The 20,831-nt window shown below is 36.4% G+C and overlaps 1 protein-coding gene across 1 annotated transcript; it reads right to left on the bottom strand.

Annotated features, from left to right (window-relative positions):
* Nucleotides 1–2,875: 2,875 nt before the first annotated feature.
* Nucleotides 2,876–15,746, bottom strand: LOC311592703 (tear acid lipase-like protein; the record flags this gene model as incomplete). Its single annotated transcript, XM_084773423.1, has 9 exons — nucleotides 2,876–3,106; nucleotides 3,715–3,786; nucleotides 5,278–5,349; nucleotides 6,589–6,732; nucleotides 11,415–11,551; nucleotides 12,818–12,927; nucleotides 14,368–14,566; nucleotides 15,316–15,433; nucleotides 15,648–15,746. 9 exons carry the CDS (start codon nucleotides 15,744–15,746, stop codon nucleotides 2,876–2,878), a joined length of 1,182 nt encoding a protein of 393 aa, XP_084629549.1.
* Between the last annotated feature and the right edge of the window lie 5,085 nt (nucleotides 15,747–20,831).

Here is a 20,831-nt window from a genome sequence, read left to right as displayed (position 1 = left end):
ATAATGGCAATTTCCAGGATCAATACACTTTTACTCTCCAGGACACAATGATGTTGCAAGCTATACAGGGCACAGCAGATTACTATCTAAGACCAATTGTCCTATCAAGCTTCCATGCTTCCTTGACCTGACTGCTTCACTGCCTGAGTGAGTACATTGCTCTCTCAGGAACTGGAAGGCATGCGGTGCCTCAGGAGCCATAGACTCCAAACCTATGACGCATGCCTCAAGAGACAGCTAGGTTAAGCCAATCCCATGGTTCCCTGAGTGCACATCGCAGGGCTTTCTATTGCATAAACACCAGCATTTCCCTTCCAGCCACATTCTTGTGTCACTAGCTGAATGATTCAATTTCTAAGATGACAGTTTCTAAAACTTCAAAGAGAAGTTTCAGGATATTGAGATTCTCTTTTGGTGACCTCTGAGAAAAATCTCCAGTTGTTTAGAAAATGATATTCTGTGGTATACCCGCAGGTTCAGTCATCCGCTCACTTCAAGGGAAAGGTTGGAGGTTTAATCTCTTCATAGTCTGTATCCAAACTCTAAAATAAATATTATTTTTGTTGGATGTTAATGGGACATGACAGCTTTATACAGTTCTCAAGTGGATGGATAAGGCCTTTCCCTTTAGCTTCATTGGTCTCACTTTTCCCTGGCCAAGGCACTTGATAGCATTTCGCTGGTCACATGTTTGAGACAGTTTAGCACTTATCAGCTTCAAAAAGATAATTCTCCAATCCATATCCTAGTCCATTATTATTATATTTTAGAGTTGACAATGTATCAGTTTATGCGAATTCCAATGAGCCCTGTTGAGTTGATTCTGTGGGGCATGTTCTCATGGTTGTCCTCTACCCCTCTGATCCCTACCATCCTCTCCCGACTCCTGTGAGGTTCCCTGAGCTCGGCCTAATGTTTGGCTGTGGGTCTCTGATGATGATCGGTCTAGGCACCAATCAATGAGTATAGCAGAATATCATTAGGAATCATTTCAATTGTCTCCTTTTACTACCAGATGTGTTTGGTTTTATTTTAGGTCTCTTGGCTGTCCATCATCAGGGTTGTGGCCATCCAGGCAATGTCAGGCATGGATTCCCTCTCCTGGCATGGGCCTCAAGTTAGACCAATTACCAGTTGGCCACTCCCACAAGTTCTGTTCCGCCATTGTCCTGGCACATATTTCAGGCAGGACAAATTATAGGTTGATGGTTTTGTGGTTGTGTTGGTATCCCAGTTCCACCATTGGAACTCTTGACTGGTTACAGAAGATGGAAGGTTCTAGCTCAGTATCCCCCAATCTTAAGGGTCTTCACTACGGTTACCCTTGTAGATTCCAGTAGCTTTCCACTATATTATGTTTTTACCTCACTTTCTCAAATGCCCCCAATTCCAGTTGTGCCTACAACTACTCTGTCCCTCCACCCTCCCTGCACCTGACCCTTCCTCTTGTCATTCCCAACTCCTCCAAGTCCACCCACAAAAATCTATTTTATTTCCCCTTCTCAAGAAGATCATGTGCCCTCCCTTGAGCCCTCCTTGTTACTTAGCCTCTTTAGGTCTGGGGATCATAACATGATTTTCCTTTACTTAACAGCTAGTGTCACTTATAAGTGAGTGCATACTATGTTTGTCTTTCTGGCTCTGGGTTACCTCAGGATAACTTTTGTGACTAGTCTTACTGTAATTTGTCATGCCATTGGAGGCCTAGTTTTTTCTAAAGGGAAATGGAGGAGAATGGGTATGGGGGGAGGGCTGTGGGAGTGGGGAACTGGGAGGAGTGGAGGGAGTGGAAACTGCGGTCAGAATGTAATAAACAAAAGAAGAATTAAAAAAAAATACTTCCAAGAAACGAAAAAATCACTTATCATCAATAGGTCTGTTTTATTCCAGAAATAATACCGGGGTGGTTTGACATATTCCAAGCCAATAAATATAATACATGATTACCCAGATGGACAGAGAGACAGAATCATATGATCACCAATAGATGGAGAAAAAGCTTTTCACAAAATCCAATGTTTAATCAAGTGAAAGTCCTGTAGAAACTTGGAATAGGAGAAAATAATCTACACACACACACACACACACACACACACACACACACACATACACACACACACTGAATTTGTGATTAGCTTGTGTTGCATGAAGAGTTCCAGTACATCTATCTATCTATATCTATCTATCTATCTATCTATCTATCTATCTATCAATCTATTTATCTTATCTATCTTATCTATCTATCTACATAATTTTATTAATAGCACATTATTCAGGGGCTTCCATGAAAGACCAAGCCTGTGAATATTCTGTTAATAACTCAGATAATTTTAAATGTTTCTTCCTTCTCTCAAACTAGAGAATATTGACATAAGTGACTTGTTAAAAAACAGTTCCTGGTCCACACAAGTAGTGTGACAGGGGAAAGTTTCACCAAGTCTTGTGGATCAGACTTGTGGGAGCTATGCAACAAGACTAGTGCCCCCATGGAGTATGAAACATTTTACAGTCTGTTCTCCAGACAGCATAATATATGATATCAGACTATGAGCATGGCCTATGCCTTTATCAGTATTTTAGGATTTCTTTCTTCTTTTAAATTTTATTTTAGGATTTCATTACTGCAAATTAAAAGGAGGCCTTCTCTTCAGGAGCAATCCTCCCTCTCCACCCCCCACCTCTCTCTCTCTTATATATCTAATAATTAAGAAATAGTCATAAGATGAAGTATTTTTTTGATTACTGTAATTTTCACTAATGCAAATAACCTGAAAAGTGAAGAAGAAAAAAATGCTAAGCAAGAAAATATTTGCACTTATAAAACAAGAGACTTTCAGAAGGATTTAAAAAGCATGCAAAAAACTAGAGCAGAATTTCATGCTGACTTAATAATGTTTACAATTTTATCAGAAACTGAAGTCTTAGCATGTAATCCCGTTACAAAATCAATATGGCTATAACTAGGAATATTCATGTGAAACGTGAGGTTGGAGATTTTGGGTACCAAATTTGCGACATCTTTTGGATTAGCCAAAAAATCTTTGTCACCACTCCACATGGCTACTGGAACCTTCATGTTTTCCACAATGTATAATGGAGGAGTAGTCTAATGGAAAATGGTAAAAAAAACAATGCATTAACAAAATACTAAGAAAATTTAACAAAAATATCAAACCGTTAATGGCTTATTCTCATCTGTGACAAGATACTTATAATGATGTGGTTAACATGTCCATAGAAATTATTGATGATCTCAGCCTTTGTCAGGAAGAGATAATTTTTTATATATATTTATTATAGTTTGTGTCGCAACTACTTTCTGTGTAGCCTACACTTTCTTCCCTCCCCAGAGCATCCTTTATCCAGAGGTTACTGGAATGTGTGACCATGCCCAGATTTTTGTGGACTCTCGTCCAAGCTTGAACTCATACAAGTCCCAAATTCTCAGAACCTTGGCTATTTGCACGTGAAATGACTATCTCAATAAAAATCGGATAAATCCCACATAGTTTTGTGATATTTAAATGATGTGATAAATAGGATATTGTCATAGTATCATGATACAAAAGATGCTATTTGTTTTGAATCCACCCAAAGTTCCGTGCAGTCCCTCTTCCTAAAAAAGATAAAACGTTCCATAGTCTTATCTAACAAAGAGGGATTTGGTTAGATTTCTAAGACTGAATCCTTTTGTAAGGGCCAGATCAGATTTACCTGATTGTGGTGCAGCATATTTAGAGATGGGCTTCCCCAATCATAAGCCTGAAATACACCTTTCTTAATTGCCTTAAATAAAAACAAAACACACTATTAATTACAAAGCCTTATATTAATAGAAACAAAAGTTGTTGCATTTTATTGCCTCTTTTTACAATAATAACACATCGGCCCAGATAAACCCAGTGTATTTTATATCTCAATAACATGCACTGCTTGATTAGTAATGACCAAATTATAGTCCTACAAAGTTACACATAGCATGAATAGATCTAAAAGAATCTCAAAATATAAACTTACTATTGTAACACCTCAAACAAAAAATACTTCACAAACATTTGAATAATATTTAAAATGTATCAATTTATATGTACTCCATAGCAAGAGAAGTCAATAAAAAGCTGAGAAAATTTATGAAAAGTAAAAGCTTAGTTATTTAATTATGCAAAATCAGTTTATCAATTTATGCTATATTTAGTTTTAGCATAAATATTTAGCTTATAAATATTTTAATTATCAAATGTGTTTAGTTATAAGAATCTCAATGCTTATAAGAAGAATAAAATATAAAATCTCAAATTATTACTTATAAGAGTTGCTTTTCTACTCCATAATTCAAATGAACTCAGAACGTATTTCAGAATAAGTTGGTTGCTATTACATTAATATTTTATATATAATAAAATGTGTACCCTTAATATATAATTTTATTTACATAATTGTTCTGTAATATTACACAAGATTTTTCAGAAATGTTAAGATAGGTATGTTACATATTCTCTGTATCTAAAAATAGAAAAAATTAAGAAATTATATTGATCAGAAATAAGTAACAGAAACAAAATGGAAATGTTAAGAGAACTGCAGAATCCTTAATAGAATATTGTCAACAAAACAATATAAAGAGGCATCTCTTAGGATATGACATATACTGGCTTGTTGATCATGGGATAATAGTATCCCATGTATACCAGTATACCAGTAAAGACACATCATACTCATGTATAGAATTTAAATAGTATATGTTAAAACATATTTTTTAAAATCCCTTATGGGACACATAGGGACTTGCTCCCTATGTGTAGGTAGCAGTTTACCTCTTGTCAAATGACAGTAGGATGAGCTCATTCTGTCCACGGTGTCTTGGCTGACACATAGGGGATTCTTCTAAATAGGTAGGTATAAAACCCATCACAGTTTACTCATAGACCTTAAGGGCACCTACAGTTATCGTGTTGCACTTTGTGAAATTAATTATTAAAATTGGTGGTAATTGGACATAAACCTATGTATATAGATTTGCTGATTGGAATAGAAAGTCATTCTCTCTGAGAATAAAATAATGTCACCACTCTGCTTTTTATCACACTTTTCTACAAATGTTCTATGTATCCATAAGTTCCCTTTAATCTTTCAAATGGGGTGCAGTACCCTGACCACAAAGCCAACTGGGCAGAGACTTTCTGAAACTTATAAGGGGCTGGGGGAGAATATCAAAAGCAAAAGAAAAAACAAAAACAAAAACAAAAAAGAACAAGAGAGACATTTGAAAAATTGTACCTGAGAATAATGTACAAGAATTTGAACTGATGTTCCTGCTAGACTGTGCTTTATATACACATCAACGCGGCTCTAGAAGAGAGTCAGACACCACAGACATTTGTCAGTATTTAGTTTCTGTCCACAGAAACAAATCTTTCAAAACAGTGAGGCTGTCTTCCTCTCACACGAAAATAGACCTTCCAGAGCTGGAGGGTGGGCTAAGTGGTTACGAGCACTTGTTCTCGCCAAGGACCCAGATTCAACCCGAGCATCCACATGTGTAGCTCACAACCACCCAGAGCTCCAGTTCTTGGATATTCAGTGACCAATATGTGCATCAGATGGTGAACAGGCATACATGTAAATAAAACACCCAAGCATATAAAATAAAACAAAGATAAAAGAAGCACATCTCCAATCAGTTTTATAAGGAAAGGCTGGATTTTGATCACAGTAAGGAATCTAAATACTGTTTCGATATGGAAGTTTAAGTTTCTTTGAAATTTAAAATTCAGATACATTACTTTTCTTTCTCCATCCTCCAACTACTACTATATATAGATTCTCCTTCTCTCTCTTTCTCTCTCTCTCTCTCTCTCTCTCTCTCTCTCTCTCTCTCTCTCTCTCAGATTCATGACTTATAGATTATTTTTCTTTAATTGTTCTTACATACTCCTAAATATATAAATACAATCTTCTCAGGCCATATAACATTACTTGTGTGTCTATGATTTCCTGGCTTACCACTGCATTTCATTAAGTAGAATTAGTGCACACACCAATGGTTTTATGTGAGCTTCTCAAGACAGTTGACTCTAATTTTTTTAAATAATAACTATATACATACCTTTTGTGTGCTTTGATGTTAAATTGTTCTAAGGACATGATTTTCTATAAGGGTCAAAGATTAGGCAAACTTTAGATATTAACTGAAATTGACCCAGTTTATTTACTTTTCATGACTTAATGTATTTCTTTTTGCTAATGATTCATATTTTATGTGGTAGTCTATGTGGAGCTATCATTAATTCTGGAGCAGAAGTGCTGAACTGGATGATAATTACCAGATGAATGCAGAAGATGCATTAGACTGTAGTGAGTAGAAGAAAAAGATGAAAGCCATCCATACCTGATACTCAGATAGTCATTCATATGTGGTGCATATCAGATCTTTTATGTTGTCATGTTGATAACTTGGGAATTGAATGCAAAGCACATCTTCATTTTTAATATAGATTATACTAAATGAATTAAAGAGTAATTCACCAGGTAGATTCGTTATCTCAACAGCATGGGAAAACAATGAATTTGAAAGGAAATGACACATACTGTATTTAAGTGCTCCGGAGCGTATCCAGTCAGCGATGTCAGGACAGCAACACATCCAGTACTGACCACCTTGATGTCGCATATATACGGAGACAGCTTGCTGAAATATGCAGTAGGCAAAAATTCCTTTTCACCAAATAGGAGCTGGAATTGACAAATTTGAAGAGCAGCTCTTAGCCTGAGAAAGTGTTTTGTCTGAATGAAAGCACAATGTTTATAGGGAGTAAAAGACATAACACAGAACTATCCTGTGTTACTGAAGGGTGGGTTGGCTGGGTTCACAGTTACGGCATCTAGTCCACAATTTGAGAAAAGAGCCCCCCAAAATGTGCTGGAATTACTTTTAATCAGCTTAAAATGGAACAAAAGCTTATGAGAACCATGAACATTTTGGGATGACAGCAATCTTTCTGTGTCCTTATTGTGGAGGTGTTACTCAAGGTTAATGCCTAGCAGACTTGTTAAACTAAACAATGTGTAGAAATGGCTATATTTTGATGTATGTTTACCATGAATGGAAAACACATCCACACAAACACTTGTAAATGAGCAAAACCAGAAAACCACTGACAACTTCTGTCAGTAGTGCCTATACAGACTAAGTGAATGTGTTACATTTACCCAACAGAGTATTATTCTTTCACAGAAGAGGTTCCTGTACAGCACAGGCGAGCTAACAATATTTACCCTAACTGTGATAGCCAAACATGGAGGACACCATAGCGCTGTATTCCAGTTAGATGAAATGACTAAGATCGACAACTTTAATAGATACAGGTGATTGAAGATGCTGGAGGAAGGAGACAATGGCAGCTTCACTTTGAAAGGATATCAGGTAGGGTTAATTAAACACACACACACACACACACACACACACACACACACACACACAAAATACATACAAGATTTATCAGACACTGGATATTAGGCTGGGAGTACCCCCCCCCAAAAAAATAAATAAATCTAACTAACTGTTGTTCCATTGGCCATCTGTTGCCCAAAGAGGATCCCAGCTTGGTAATCTTTATAAACAAATGACATTTGCAGAAGACCAAAGCAGCTAAGGTTTCCATCATAGGAGAACGTGGGGTAAATTCAAAGATCTATAGAGATCTACTCAGCCTCTCTGCTTAGTATGGAGTACTCATCTATTTGAGGAAATAAACTCAAGGCCAGGGAATGAACCACTGGAAAGACTCACGAAAGAAGAAATGTCTGAGATAAGCCTCTCTCCAATGAGCACAGTAATTAAATGTTTTTGTAGTGATTAAACTGTGACTAGCCCATAGGCTAAAATTACACATCTCTAAACCTTATGTCCTGGCATTCTGTATCTAGGAGTAGCATAAAATGGGGGTACATTGTGGCAACAAAGCCAGAGACATAAAAAAGATAGGGCCATGGATTTTGGACAAATTATCTGTTTATTAATTTTAAAATGAAAAATATAAGTAGTTCTGTGTCTGTTTTATAATCATATTATAGTTAAGCTTCCAACTAGGAATAATATCATACCCACATGATTTTACATGTGAAATGGTCCAAACATTAATGTTATAAAAAAGGAAGAAATGGAATACTTACTACTTCTTTTACGAGGCTAGCATTACTCTAACATTAAACTTAGAAAGAGATTATAGAAAAAGAAAACATAGCCAGTACTTCTCAGAAATGAACATGGCAGCTGGGTGTGTGGCTCAGCTGATGTATTGCCCAGCATTGCATTAAAATCTACATAGTAATAAACATCTAAAATACCACTGCTTAAGAAGCCCAAGAAAGAAAATCAAGAACAGTTCAAAGTTGTCCTCAGCTACACAGCGGGTTCATAGCCAGCTTAGAATGTATAAAATTCTGGCTAAAATAAAATAGAGAATAAATGTAAATAATAATTTTAAAGGTGTGAATGCCAATTGTTCTTCCTGCTCTGGCAAAATTAGGAAGTGATATTGATGGAAAGAATAATATATTCAGAAAAACTGAGATTTGTCTCTGGAATGAAAGTTGCCTTAATTACCAGAAAATTGTTAATTAGCCATGTTAACAGACTATGAAGGATATAATGCATAATCTCGGTAGATATAGAGAAAGCATAGTACATCTGCCAGCCATTTCTTATGACAACTAGCAATAGAAGTTAATCTTCCCAGACTATGAAACCATAAGTACTTTGTACCTAAATGTATAATAGAACATTTTATCTTGATACATCAATGAACATTTATTCTGCAGCAGCTTGCCAATGAAATAAAACACAGGCAAAATTTAAATAGAAAAACACAACTAAATATTCTGTGGCCAGCAGAGGGATTGACATTTTCTTCATTGGTGAGCTGCTCATATCCACACAGCCCCTTCTCATGTTCATGCAAGAAACCCAAGTAGGCCCAGCGAATAGTAATAATAAAAACAGCTTATGAAAGTAGAAAGTGAGATGGAAAGAAGGTGTCATTCCGAGGGAGGAGGATGTGTAAGAGAGGATAATTGGGTGAATATAATTAATACATTCTACGCATGTATGACATGGTAAAAATGAAAAGGGGAAAAGAGAAAGCTGTAGTATATAAAATATAATCCTATTTATCAAAACTAAATGAATCTACAAGAGGACAAAAAAGAACTGGCTCAAATTAGTCATTGTACAGAGCAAAATTACTGGGTAAAGGGTCACACACATATGCATGCACACCCATGCATGCACACACATGCATGTGCACACATGTACATACACACACACACCCCATCTGATATATCAACAAACAACAGAAATCATTTTAAACCAAACTGTAAATGGAGTTACACTCTGGATTAGGGAGATAAATGTCAGAAAATGAACAAGCTACTTGTTTTTCATGTGTGTTTGGTGCAAATTAGGATGCTGATTTAAAGTATGATGTAAGGCTTAGAAATAAAACAAATCTAGGCAATTCAGAATAATTGGCATCCAGGAAGAAGCACAGAATGCCCAATTAGCCTTCTTAGAACCCTAAAAGACTAGGAGAGTTACACCTAAAAAAGGAAAGTAGTTGCTTCTAGTGTTAATAATATCACCAAGCACAGATTTACATTTTATTATGTAAAAGAGAATATGACAAGCACACAGCAATTTAACCTCTATATGGTTTTCTTGTTTGCTTGATGTTTATTCCAGATATTTTGCTGTGTATCCTAGGTCTGCCTGGTACTGCCTATGTAGCTCAGCCTGGCCAGAATTCACAATTTTTCTGCTTGTTCTGAATCTACAGGTATGAATTAACCTTCCTAAAATAAAATGAACATTTTCAAGATACTATGCAATTCTTTAAAATAGTTGGAAATATAAACAGGACATGAGTAAAGTACCTAATTTTAACACCAGTTTGGCAGACAGTCATAGGCATTTAAGAACCTTAAGGGATGGCAAGGATATGCAGGGATTTTGCCATCATACTTTGATGGTAGCAAATATCTTAGAGAATCTTGGGATCCTGATACTGCCTTAAGATGAAGCCTAGAGATGACTCAGAGGTTAAGACCACTGCCTGCTCTTCCAAAGGTCCTGAGTTCAGTTCCCAGGGACCACATGGTGGCTCACAACCATCTGTAATGAGAACTGGTGCCCTCTTCTGGTGCACAGGTGTACATGTAGGCAGAGCACTGTATACATAATAATGTTTTTTTTAAAAAAGATGAAGCCTATCCTGAGAAAGTGAAAATTGCCATCACCTTGAAGAGCGATGCTTGCAATGTTTTTACTTATCTTTTTAAAAGTTTCTTTTTTACATGTATATTTACATTATTACACATAAATATGATAAACTACATACAGCAAGAAGAACCATGAAATAATAGGAATTACATAAATATTACATTCATAGTGTTTTGGCTATTTGTATTTGGCAACTTTGAAGAAAACATCTTTCCTATCTTGGTGAGTCTAAAAGTCTGAATGTAAATCAATATCTATCATATCTCATCTCTATCAATTTAAAACATTTATTTAGACCTAAACATAACTTACCCCTAAACAACTAAGCTTAATGTAAAACTAAACTATCTGGTCTTCAACCCTATCAGAGACTTGAGGAGGAATAAAATTAATTACCTAAGTAAACAGGAAGTGCAGGTTAGCAGCTTCCAAAATGAAAAAAAAAAAAAAAAGACAGAGACAGAATGAGCACATATCCTAATGATTCTACAGTATTATCACAGTAGCTATATAACACAAATAACGATATCAAAAACCAGGACGAATACCTAGTGTATACACTTTCAAGGTGATGGCACGTATAAAGAAAAATTTACATCTAATGAAAGTGTATAAGATTTAAGAAGACAGTAATCGAAAACTTGAAATGAAACAGAAGGTGAATTAACTATATTAGGAAACATTTCAAAAGATTATTCAATACAAAGCGATCAGGCCTTGTGTGTACGTACAAACACACAGGCAACACTGAATGGACTTAGTAGGTATGTATATGTGTATATGATGATGATAATTAAAGAGAGGATCATGAAAGAGGGCGAGGGGGCGCAGAAGGAGGTGGAAGATCAGAGCGAGGGGCGGGAATGAGGTAGATATAGTACTAAGTATAAAACTCTTAAAAATAAAAAAAAATAAATTAATAAGAAGCCGATATAGATAAAAGAAAAATGCATTCGTGTTTGAGAAAAGTAAGTGCATAAGACAAAACACAGGCTGCCCAGATCTGAAGTGGGACTCACTGTTGCCATCAGGGGGCGCTGTGCAGGTTAATGAGCATTAGGTTGTACAGGTAGATCTCTTCTTTAGCAATCTTATTTAGAAAGTGTGTGCGTACCACTGCTTTGAGTTCACCACAAACCTTGAAAGACGTTGGAGTGAAGTAAGCTAGACTGCGCCCAGAACCTTTGACATGTTTAACAGTAGCAACTGGACCCAGAAAAAAACACATTTTAATCTTTTCAGCCAGTTGTTGATTTGTCGAAAATGCCCCCATAGCTGAAAGAAATAAGAAAAAAAGTATTTTGCTGCTGTTTCCTTCTTCTTAACATTTTCTGAGCGTTTAGGCTGTTGCAGGAGATTATGTCTGTTCTTTGCCAGACATTTAAAATAGGCCCTAGGGATTTCCCTTAGCTTATTCACTAGAGTGCTAAGACATTAAATTTTTTTAAGTTCTATCCAATTTGTTCCTCCTCCTCCTCTCACTTACTGTGAATGACTCTTTTTATAATGTTCCACTAGAAAAAAAAACATTCTGGAAGAGAGAGAAAATATTCTGCCTTTAAGTTCTCCCTCTAGTACATTTGGAATTTGGCATTTTCTTCTCTGGACTGTTCCAACTAGTTTCTGTTTGATTTCTCTTCTGGCCAGTGTGAAGCTTGTTTAACATTTAGTATGACTTGTAGACAGCTTTTGATGCTTTGACTGCTGGCTCACAGATTTGAGTAGCTAGACTGACCATATTTAAAAATAAGCTCCACACTTTTAAAAATTAAAATCTTCCTTGGGTCTTGGAAAAGACACCATACAAAAGGTCGCATATTGATTTGAATGATCTCTCGTCATTTCTACCTTCACAAGTGTCTCCTGACCACCTCCAGCCCACTCATGTAGGTGCACACATATGTACAAATCTATTCCTGAATCTAACTATAATCAATCTATCTGTCTGTCAGTCATCTACCTATCACACTACAAATTGGACAAATGCATGCATTGGCAGTCAGACAGTTGGAAAAATCTGTCCTTTGTCATGCTTTTTTCCTTTGAAAATATCTAATTTGTACAAGCCCATACAACACCGATTGAAGCTGTATGAAATGACCAAGACAAGATAACTTAATACCTCAGTAAAGCCAGATTCATAAAACTTTTCCTCAGCAGAATTGACACACTAATCCTCCACACATACGATATGATCTGAGGAATCTCTCTCTCTCTCTCTCTCTCTCTCTCTCTCTCACACACACACACACACACACACACACACACAATGAGTCATTACTCTCAGGAATTCTAGCTGTAGAGAATACTAGGAGTATCTCACACATGCACTTCATTTACATTTTTATGTGTTAGAAACTATGGTTTTAGCATTTGACATTTTAAAAGCAGGCTACAGTTGTTATCAGCTGTCAAAGAGCTTGTATGTGTTTTACAAACATGCAAATCACACACACACACACACACACACACACACACACACACACACACACACTTGGGTTCTTTAGGATAACATTTCAGAATTGTCCTTTTTTGGCCTACCGATAAGGGTGCCTTGAGAATGGCCAACATAGTAAATCTGCTTTTGTCCTGTTTTATTCAGAATGAAATTAATGGTGGCTGGAAGGTCATATTTTATCATCTCATCATAACTGTAAGAAAACAAAATGGACAGAGAATGATTTAATTATTAACCAATAAGTAGTAATTTCTGTTTTAAATGATGTCTTTATATAGTCTATATGAAGGGAGACATGGCTTACAAACTAGTACCAATAATCAATTACTCCCCACATGCTTCCTATGTTACCATCTTATAAACACCATTTCTATGTGATCACAACTTTCCCATGATATAGATCAACAATTATACATATTGCACAGAATTAAGCTAGCATCGCCTATGTCCACAGGGAACGAATAGTTAGATTTAGTTCAGAGCACCTTTACCCTAGAGCTGAATTTCTAAAAGTTCTCCATATGATCAGTATATGGTTTAAGATTGTGAAGTAGGTTGTAAAACCTTCCCCAAGACAAGAGAGAGAGAGGGGGGGGGGAGATTGCTAGAGGTACAAATTGATGAGAATAAACTCCAGATGATATTCTACTAGTCTGAGATGCCAAGTAATCCTATGAACTTTTAGCCTTCTCCTTTTTTCCCTTTTTGGCAGACCTTCTAGTCACAAAATATCAACAGGATAGACTAAGGATGTAGCTCACTGGAAAGCAATTGATAAGTTTGATTCCCAGGACCTACCTTAAAAATAAAACAAATCAAACCAACCAACCAAAGAAACAAAAACCCTTGTATGCTGGTGCATGACTGAAATCCCACCAATCCCAAGGCAGAAATAAACATGTCCTAGAATTTTGGCTGACCAGCCAGCCTATCCTACTTAGAGATTTCCAAGCCGGACAGTGTGTCTAAGGAGTGACACTTAAATTTGTGCTCTGATCCTCACATAAACACTTGTACATGAATATACCCATTTTACACACACCAGCATATTTATACATACATAAATCAGGATACACACTTAAGGTAAAAAGTAATGGAGAATGGCTGTCTGCAAATTTCTACATTTACCAAATCGTTGTTTTAAGTATATCAAATTTTCTTCAACGAAACAATTTTATACAGACATGGATGAGACTTGTGAGATGACTCAGTGAGCACAGGTGCTTGGTACCAAGCCAGTTGACCTGAGTTTGATGCCTAGGACCAACATGGTTAAAAGAGACAGCCAACTCCCTTAAGGTTTTTCCTGGCCTCCAGACATACCCTGAAGCGCAGGTGCACACACACACACACACACACACACACACACACACACACACACACACACCCCTATAATTTTACAAATAAGTGGGTTGATTAGAAAAGTAATTAGTATTTCAAGAGTAGGAAATTAAGTTATGAGAATTTTATTGTGATTATTAAGCATAATAACCTCAATACAATGTCCTAAAGTATGTCACCAAAATCGATCATCTAAAATATCACTCCAAGTGAAATACTTTCAATCCAGCTCCACAGATTTATTTAACAATTCTCTTAAGGCAAAACTCAAATGACATGGGATTTTCCCTACCTGAAAGCCCAGAATTCTTTAGAATCTGTACTTAGGTTCACATGTTCCTTTGCCCAGGTGCTTCCTCTGCTGTTCCCCATCCACACATCCAATCCAGAGTCAGCTAGAATGAAGGCCAGACTGTTGTTGGGAGGATTGGCAACCCACACACCAGCAGTTGAAAACAAGCCATGCTGTAAATATACCACTGTCTTTGGAGCTGCAAAAACAATGCCAAAAAAAAAAAAAAAGCTTCACAACATCAGCATCTACTGAAAATAGAAGCAGCAATTTCAAATGATCACAATGGAACAAAAATATTTTGAATCTAGAAAACAGGGACGAGCTAAAGCTTCACTTCACTTATGTTATGTCAGTCAATACTAATCGATATTCAACTGGACAAGAGAAGAGTCACTGCTACAGGGTCTTGGTCTTCCTCCTGCCTTACCCCCCTCAAGCATAAATTCCCTTAGTACATCTGTTTAAGTTTTAGATTTTATAGTTTGTAGTTACTTGAAAAGAATGGTTTGCACCTTATGAAACCCAAAAAGCAAATATACAGAAATACTAATCATTAAACACTCAAAGATTAATATGCAATTTCTTTTAGAACTCACTGGACTCAAAGAACAACGTGGGCTGCTAGATGAATATGAGGCATGAACCAGATCTCACATGTTACTCTCCAGAGCATAAACTATGAATATTCACAACAGTAAACTAAAAGGCCTCACAGATGCACTGTTCTTGAAAGTTCTGCCACTGGTAGATAGACACTCTTGTGCTCATAGTGACCAATGAAAGGCAGATTCCATTAATCCCCAACTTTATCCATTGAAGTCAGGGACCACCAATTGATCTCTTGAAATTACTCAATTTGAAGGTAGCTATTTAGTACTTCATTGCTTAGACTGTCATTGCCTCTGAATGCTAACGGCCTCAATATTTATCTCACTCGGATCTTACCTGAACTATTAGTGTTGTTTATCCCATGAGGAATTCGGTTAAGTGGAAGGATGTAGCCATCACTGGTCTTGACCTTATACTCTTCACTTGGGTAGTTCCAGAAGGTAATGATCTCACTCTAGCAGAGAAGACACGGAATCATGAGTTTCATGAATCTTCCTTTATACTCAGTCATTTTTCATGATTCTTAAAATATAATTTCTTCTTGGAATGAAGTCATCATTCATGGTACATGTTCAGATTGTAAGAGATGCAACAATTCAGAAAAGATTAAGAAACTACTAGAGGTAAAGTAAATGCATGTACTTTCATAAGTGATAAGAATAGCTTACAACATTCATGTGAGCTTCAGGATTGTCGGTTTTTATAAATAAACAAAATATTTTTCCAAATACATGGATAAGGCAGATTGTTCTCAGCAGCCACCACATCTTAAACCTGCAGGGAAATAGGTATTGTCATGACGTAGCTAATGGCACAGCACCAACTCAGTTTTTTGCATGTATGTTATATCCATATGTAACTTTCCATAACTGAAACTTTTCATATTATATAAGAACCTTACACAAACTGTATACCTTTCAAAGAACAGCTTAGATAAAATTAAAATTGTTTATAAAAGTCATCTCTCTTTTCCTTAGCTGTTCCCAAAAAATAAGGCAATTCTAACTCCTTTGCTGATAAAACATCACCGATGGCTACTAGGGATTTATCCTAAAAGACTAAAATTAGCACATACAATTTTTGATTAGTGGCTTCAAAGTAGTTAATTAACTCAAGACCCTTTATATCTTTGACAGCAGAGTGAGGACAGAGGAAAGACCAAGAAAAGACAGCACACATGGATAAGCAGCAAAACAAATGGACTTCCACATGTAGACACCGTGAGTACCAATGACTCTTGTCTGGTCACTATATCTATCCTGGCCTTCATTCATAGTTATGTACATAGGACATGTATTCCACCAATGTTCTTAGATTTTATAAAACACAAACATGAACAATAAACATCTCTTTTCTATTCACTGTAAGTATTATTTTAAAGTGCTATTCTAAGCACACAGTTTTAATAATCACATATTTGTCAATTCAGGTTGCTATAGAGATAGACCCCACATTTTGTGTTCCTGCTTCTGCCCAAGTACAGGCTATGGCTTCTGATCTTTCCTTGATTTTAATTTTTTGTTCAATTCCCCAGTATCAAGATGCCAAGTAAGCTAGAAAAAGGGAAAGATACACATTAGCAGAATAATCTTAGCAGTAAAATCAAGGTTGTAAATTCCAACAGTCATGTTGCACCCAACATCTAAATAACTTTATCTGTTGCCGTTTTTATACTGAGTCTATAGCAATGCCATACATAATGCACAGTTTTCGAGCATCGTACACTCTGTTACCCAATATCAATTCTTTTGACTTCTCGTAGTCTGAATGAAATCTTGGTTCTCCTTTTTCCATCTTGCTCACCATAAATATATCCATGAATGTATTTGTTGGATGACCTTTCCTGGAAAAGGGACAGTGCCTACTTTAGCCAGGAACTTGGCTGCTTGTCAAATCACAAGATAAATGTTGCAATGCTCTCAAGACTGACGTGGTTCCTTAGCTCTGTGCTCATCACCTGCCAGTACTCTTCTGCTTAATGTAAATGCTCATCCTTAGTGTAAATACTAAAGTGTTCTTTAGCTTTAACACTGGAGAACAACTCATCATGCTGTATTTTCCTCAAAACTCTATTTATGCGCATCTTTCCTTACTGAGTAAGTGTGAGAGTGCCTGTTTACAGAGTTGAAAAATGAGTCACGATAAAGATTGCAGTTGGGAGCAATGCCATTTTAAAGACATCTTGTCCTGTGACTAACCTAAGTGCAGCATGTGTATAAGTTTGGGAAGTGATGCCTTCAGAACATTAAAATGACAAAGCATTAATAGCAAGAATTGTCGAAAGACTGAAACTACCTGGAAGCATTACCTTCATTACATGAGAGTAAACTGGAATAATATCTTGGGAAAATAAATTTCATTGTCCAGCAAAATGAAGATATACATTCATTTCCTCAGAAATTTCAATCCCTATGTGCCCAGGGGAAAAACATCTGGCATATTGATAGCAGGAAATGCGTAAGCTACCGTTTGAATGTGACCCATGTGCTAATCTATGTGCTTGGAGGTTGATGTCCAGAGTGAGAGCGCTGACGTGGTGGATCCTTGTTAAATTTTTAGAGAAGGAGGACCTCACCATTAAATGAAGTGATGCTGTATCTCAGGAGTAGGTCAGCTAAGGTTGAAAGTGGTGTTTCCAAAAGAAACATTTCTATGTGATATATTAAAACCTCTATCTACAGGAACGTTTCTGTACGTTCAGTTCACAGCTCATCTCTTGGTTCATTTTCTCTTGCTCTCTAGTCTCTGACAATAATAAACTTTACTTTCCTGCTTGTATCCAGTGACTTTGGGATTTCAGCTTGCAGTGTCATTCTTCATAAGTTTCTCTTCCTTGTTTATTTGTGTTCTCCATTCTGAAGCTACTTCTTCATTGAGATTTTCACCAACTGTATAGATTTTTCAGAGTGTCTACTTCTACCGTTGCTGTGTAAGCTAATCAATATTTGTTGCAATATAAAGCATTCCAATCTATTTGTGAAGTGTATTTTGTATTTCATTTTATAATATATCATTTTATATGGTTTTATTTTCTCTTTCTTGTTTTTTAATACTTCCCTGTTGCATAGATGCTTTTCATCTGACAAAAAAATGGGAACACAATGCTGTCAGAATAGAAGCCTAGAGGAAGAGTGATGAGTATAAGTATGAATGAATATTTAATCACAGGGGAAATATACCATTTTTCTTAATTAATTGATTCAGGAAACTGCAAGTAAGATATTGGCCTAACCTCTTAATTTCTCTGTAGGAGAGAGCCAGCATCAGAAGTCCAATTTTTAGAGTTATGATTTTTTATGACAAATATATTTCTTTGGTATACATGCCATCAATAATTTCTCACATTATAAAGGCACTGTTATGACAATTGATCTTATTTTGTAACTGTTATTTCTACCTCTGGTATATCCTCTTTACACATATGTTGGCAAGAACCTGACCAGATATGGACTTCATCATGGAGAAAATTTATCTGGCTTGTAAAATGCTTTTCTGTCTTTTTTTCGGAACTTTGAGTTAATATTGAGCACATTCCATCCCATCCCACAAAGAAACTGATACTAATTGATTATTTTACTATCAAGATTTTAGGTTTAATTTAAATTTTTTCAACTAACCATAGATTCCAATTAAACTTAAAATGCAACTGAGTTAACTATGTGTTAAAATAATCTATGGAGAGATATTGGAGGACAAAAAATAGAGCTGATCATCGTAGTTCATACCAGCACTCAGGAGGCAAAGACAGGAGGCTCAGCCGTGGGTTCAGTGTGGGCTGCACTTTACAGTGAGTTCCTGTCCAACCAGAAACTTGGACACTCATTCCTGCAAATAGACTCAACCTTTACCTGGGCACAGGGTTCATTGAGCTTAGTGTTAAACATCAACCTTTCTTAAGAGTGTCTTCTAGTAGCTAGATTTTTTTCCAGTAGTATTTGGCCATGTCTATATGATTGTGCCCATATCTTATATACGGGTTTGTCTATAATTTGTATATATGTATATACACAGATATAAAATACCTAACCTCAGCAAACATTAGCTCTACATACATATGTTGTATTGATAGTTTGTCAAGGTAAAGAATAGCATGAAAGAACTACTATATAAGGTAAGATATGTCAAAATTTTTTCTTATGTTCTCATATTCTGGTTTATAAAAGAAATGTATGGAGAAAGTCAAAATAAGCCATGTGTGGGTTTATAAAATAACACAATCTGTGTCCCCTGGCAGAAAATCTAGTACTCTGGCCTATGAATGTGAAGATACATCTGGCCATTATATATGAAGTGAGTGCCAAGACTCTGACCCTCAGATCTCTGTGGCTGGCTATTCATGGACACGAGGTGTAGCAAAATCACTCTACAGAAGTGAAAAATGTCCTATTTATGTGCAGTTTGGATTTTAGACTTTCAGAACACATAAACTGGAATATTTTGCTGCTGTTTTTCGAGGCAAGGTTTTTTCTGTATAGCCTTGGCTATCATGGACTCACTTTGTAGACAAGTCTGGCCTCGAATTCACAGTGATCCACTTGCCTCTGCCTCCCTGAGTGCTGGGATTACGTGCCTGCACTATTGCACCCAGCAGAAACTGGAATTTTGTATTAAAGGGCAAAGACTTAGTAATGAAAAGGTATTAGTCTGGTCTCATTCACAAAGTAAAAAATTTTATTTCCTGCCATCAAATTTTTCATTTTGTTTTATGGGATTTGTTCTGTTTCTTTCCAAGATATGATGTTTACACCTCAAACATGAAACTACTCTTGATCACAGAACCAGCCATTTGTCTTCTTAGCAAACCTGTAAGATTTGCCTGTAAGTACTGTGGATTGTCACTAAGCAACTGACACATTTCAAATAAACTACTAGGGTTGTAATCCTGGAGCTCCTGTGCTGCAGCACCAGAACGCATGTCCACACAAACTCAGGTCTAAACATATAGCTGTCAGCAAACCGCTCAAAAGGAAACAAATGGGCCATGAGGGATGGGCATGCTAATTATTATAGGCAATAACAGACTAACCCCATCCAAAAATTTCAAGATTATTTCCAGGGTATTTACATAAGTAAAGATTCTAAAAACGTGTCTTTAATCTTCAATTAATGTATAGACAGAATAGAAAGAAATTGAAAATTTCAATAATGTAGCATAATTTTCATATCATCAGAAAATGCCAAGTTGGAAAGAATGTACGTTATAGAAGAGATAACTTGTCGTATCTTTATTAATACTGATAATTAAAAAATAGAATCATTGCAATATTAACAGTCTTTTATATTGTGCAGTTTTACCAACATTGTCTCCCAAAATCAAAAGTTAACATTCCCAAGAAGCTTATCAACTTGTAGGAGAATTTTATATATGTTCAAAAATCCCAGTGAGGAATGAAAGATCCTGGCAGCGATGCTCCTGTGGGTCTATGTATCAACCGAAGTGATGGCAGGAGCCTTGCACAACAGACGTAGGAACTTTGGGAAACGTGGGGAACACAGAGTATTGACATAAAGTTCCCCACGTACCTTCAGCCAGGGCCGGGCCTGGTGCCATGCGGTGCCCTGGGATAATGGAGTTAAAGGTAACTAAAAGCAGTGTGCAATACAGCATTGTGTCGCCACTCTTATAACTGCTGAGAAAAGTAGATTGGTATGTATCCAACTGCAGACAAAGTTTAATGTCCTCACAGTCACACGCAGGGTGTGGTGCACGAAGTTCTCACGCCTCCCCTACTGCATACTGGGATGAGAAGTGTGCATCATTGTTTTGGTTGCTTTTAGTTTGAATGTCACTGTTAAATGGAACTAATTTATTTATTGTCAAATGTATTTTATTTTCCAGGTATGCACAGGTA

This window comes from Acomys minous (genome assembly GCF_964271855.1).
Source record: "Acomys minous genome assembly, chromosome: 2".
Taxonomy (NCBI): domain Eukaryota; kingdom Metazoa; phylum Chordata; class Mammalia; order Rodentia; family Muridae; genus Acomys; species Acomys minous.
The sequence above is the reverse complement of the archived record's forward strand: the minus strand, read 5'-3'. Positions and strand labels throughout refer to the sequence as shown.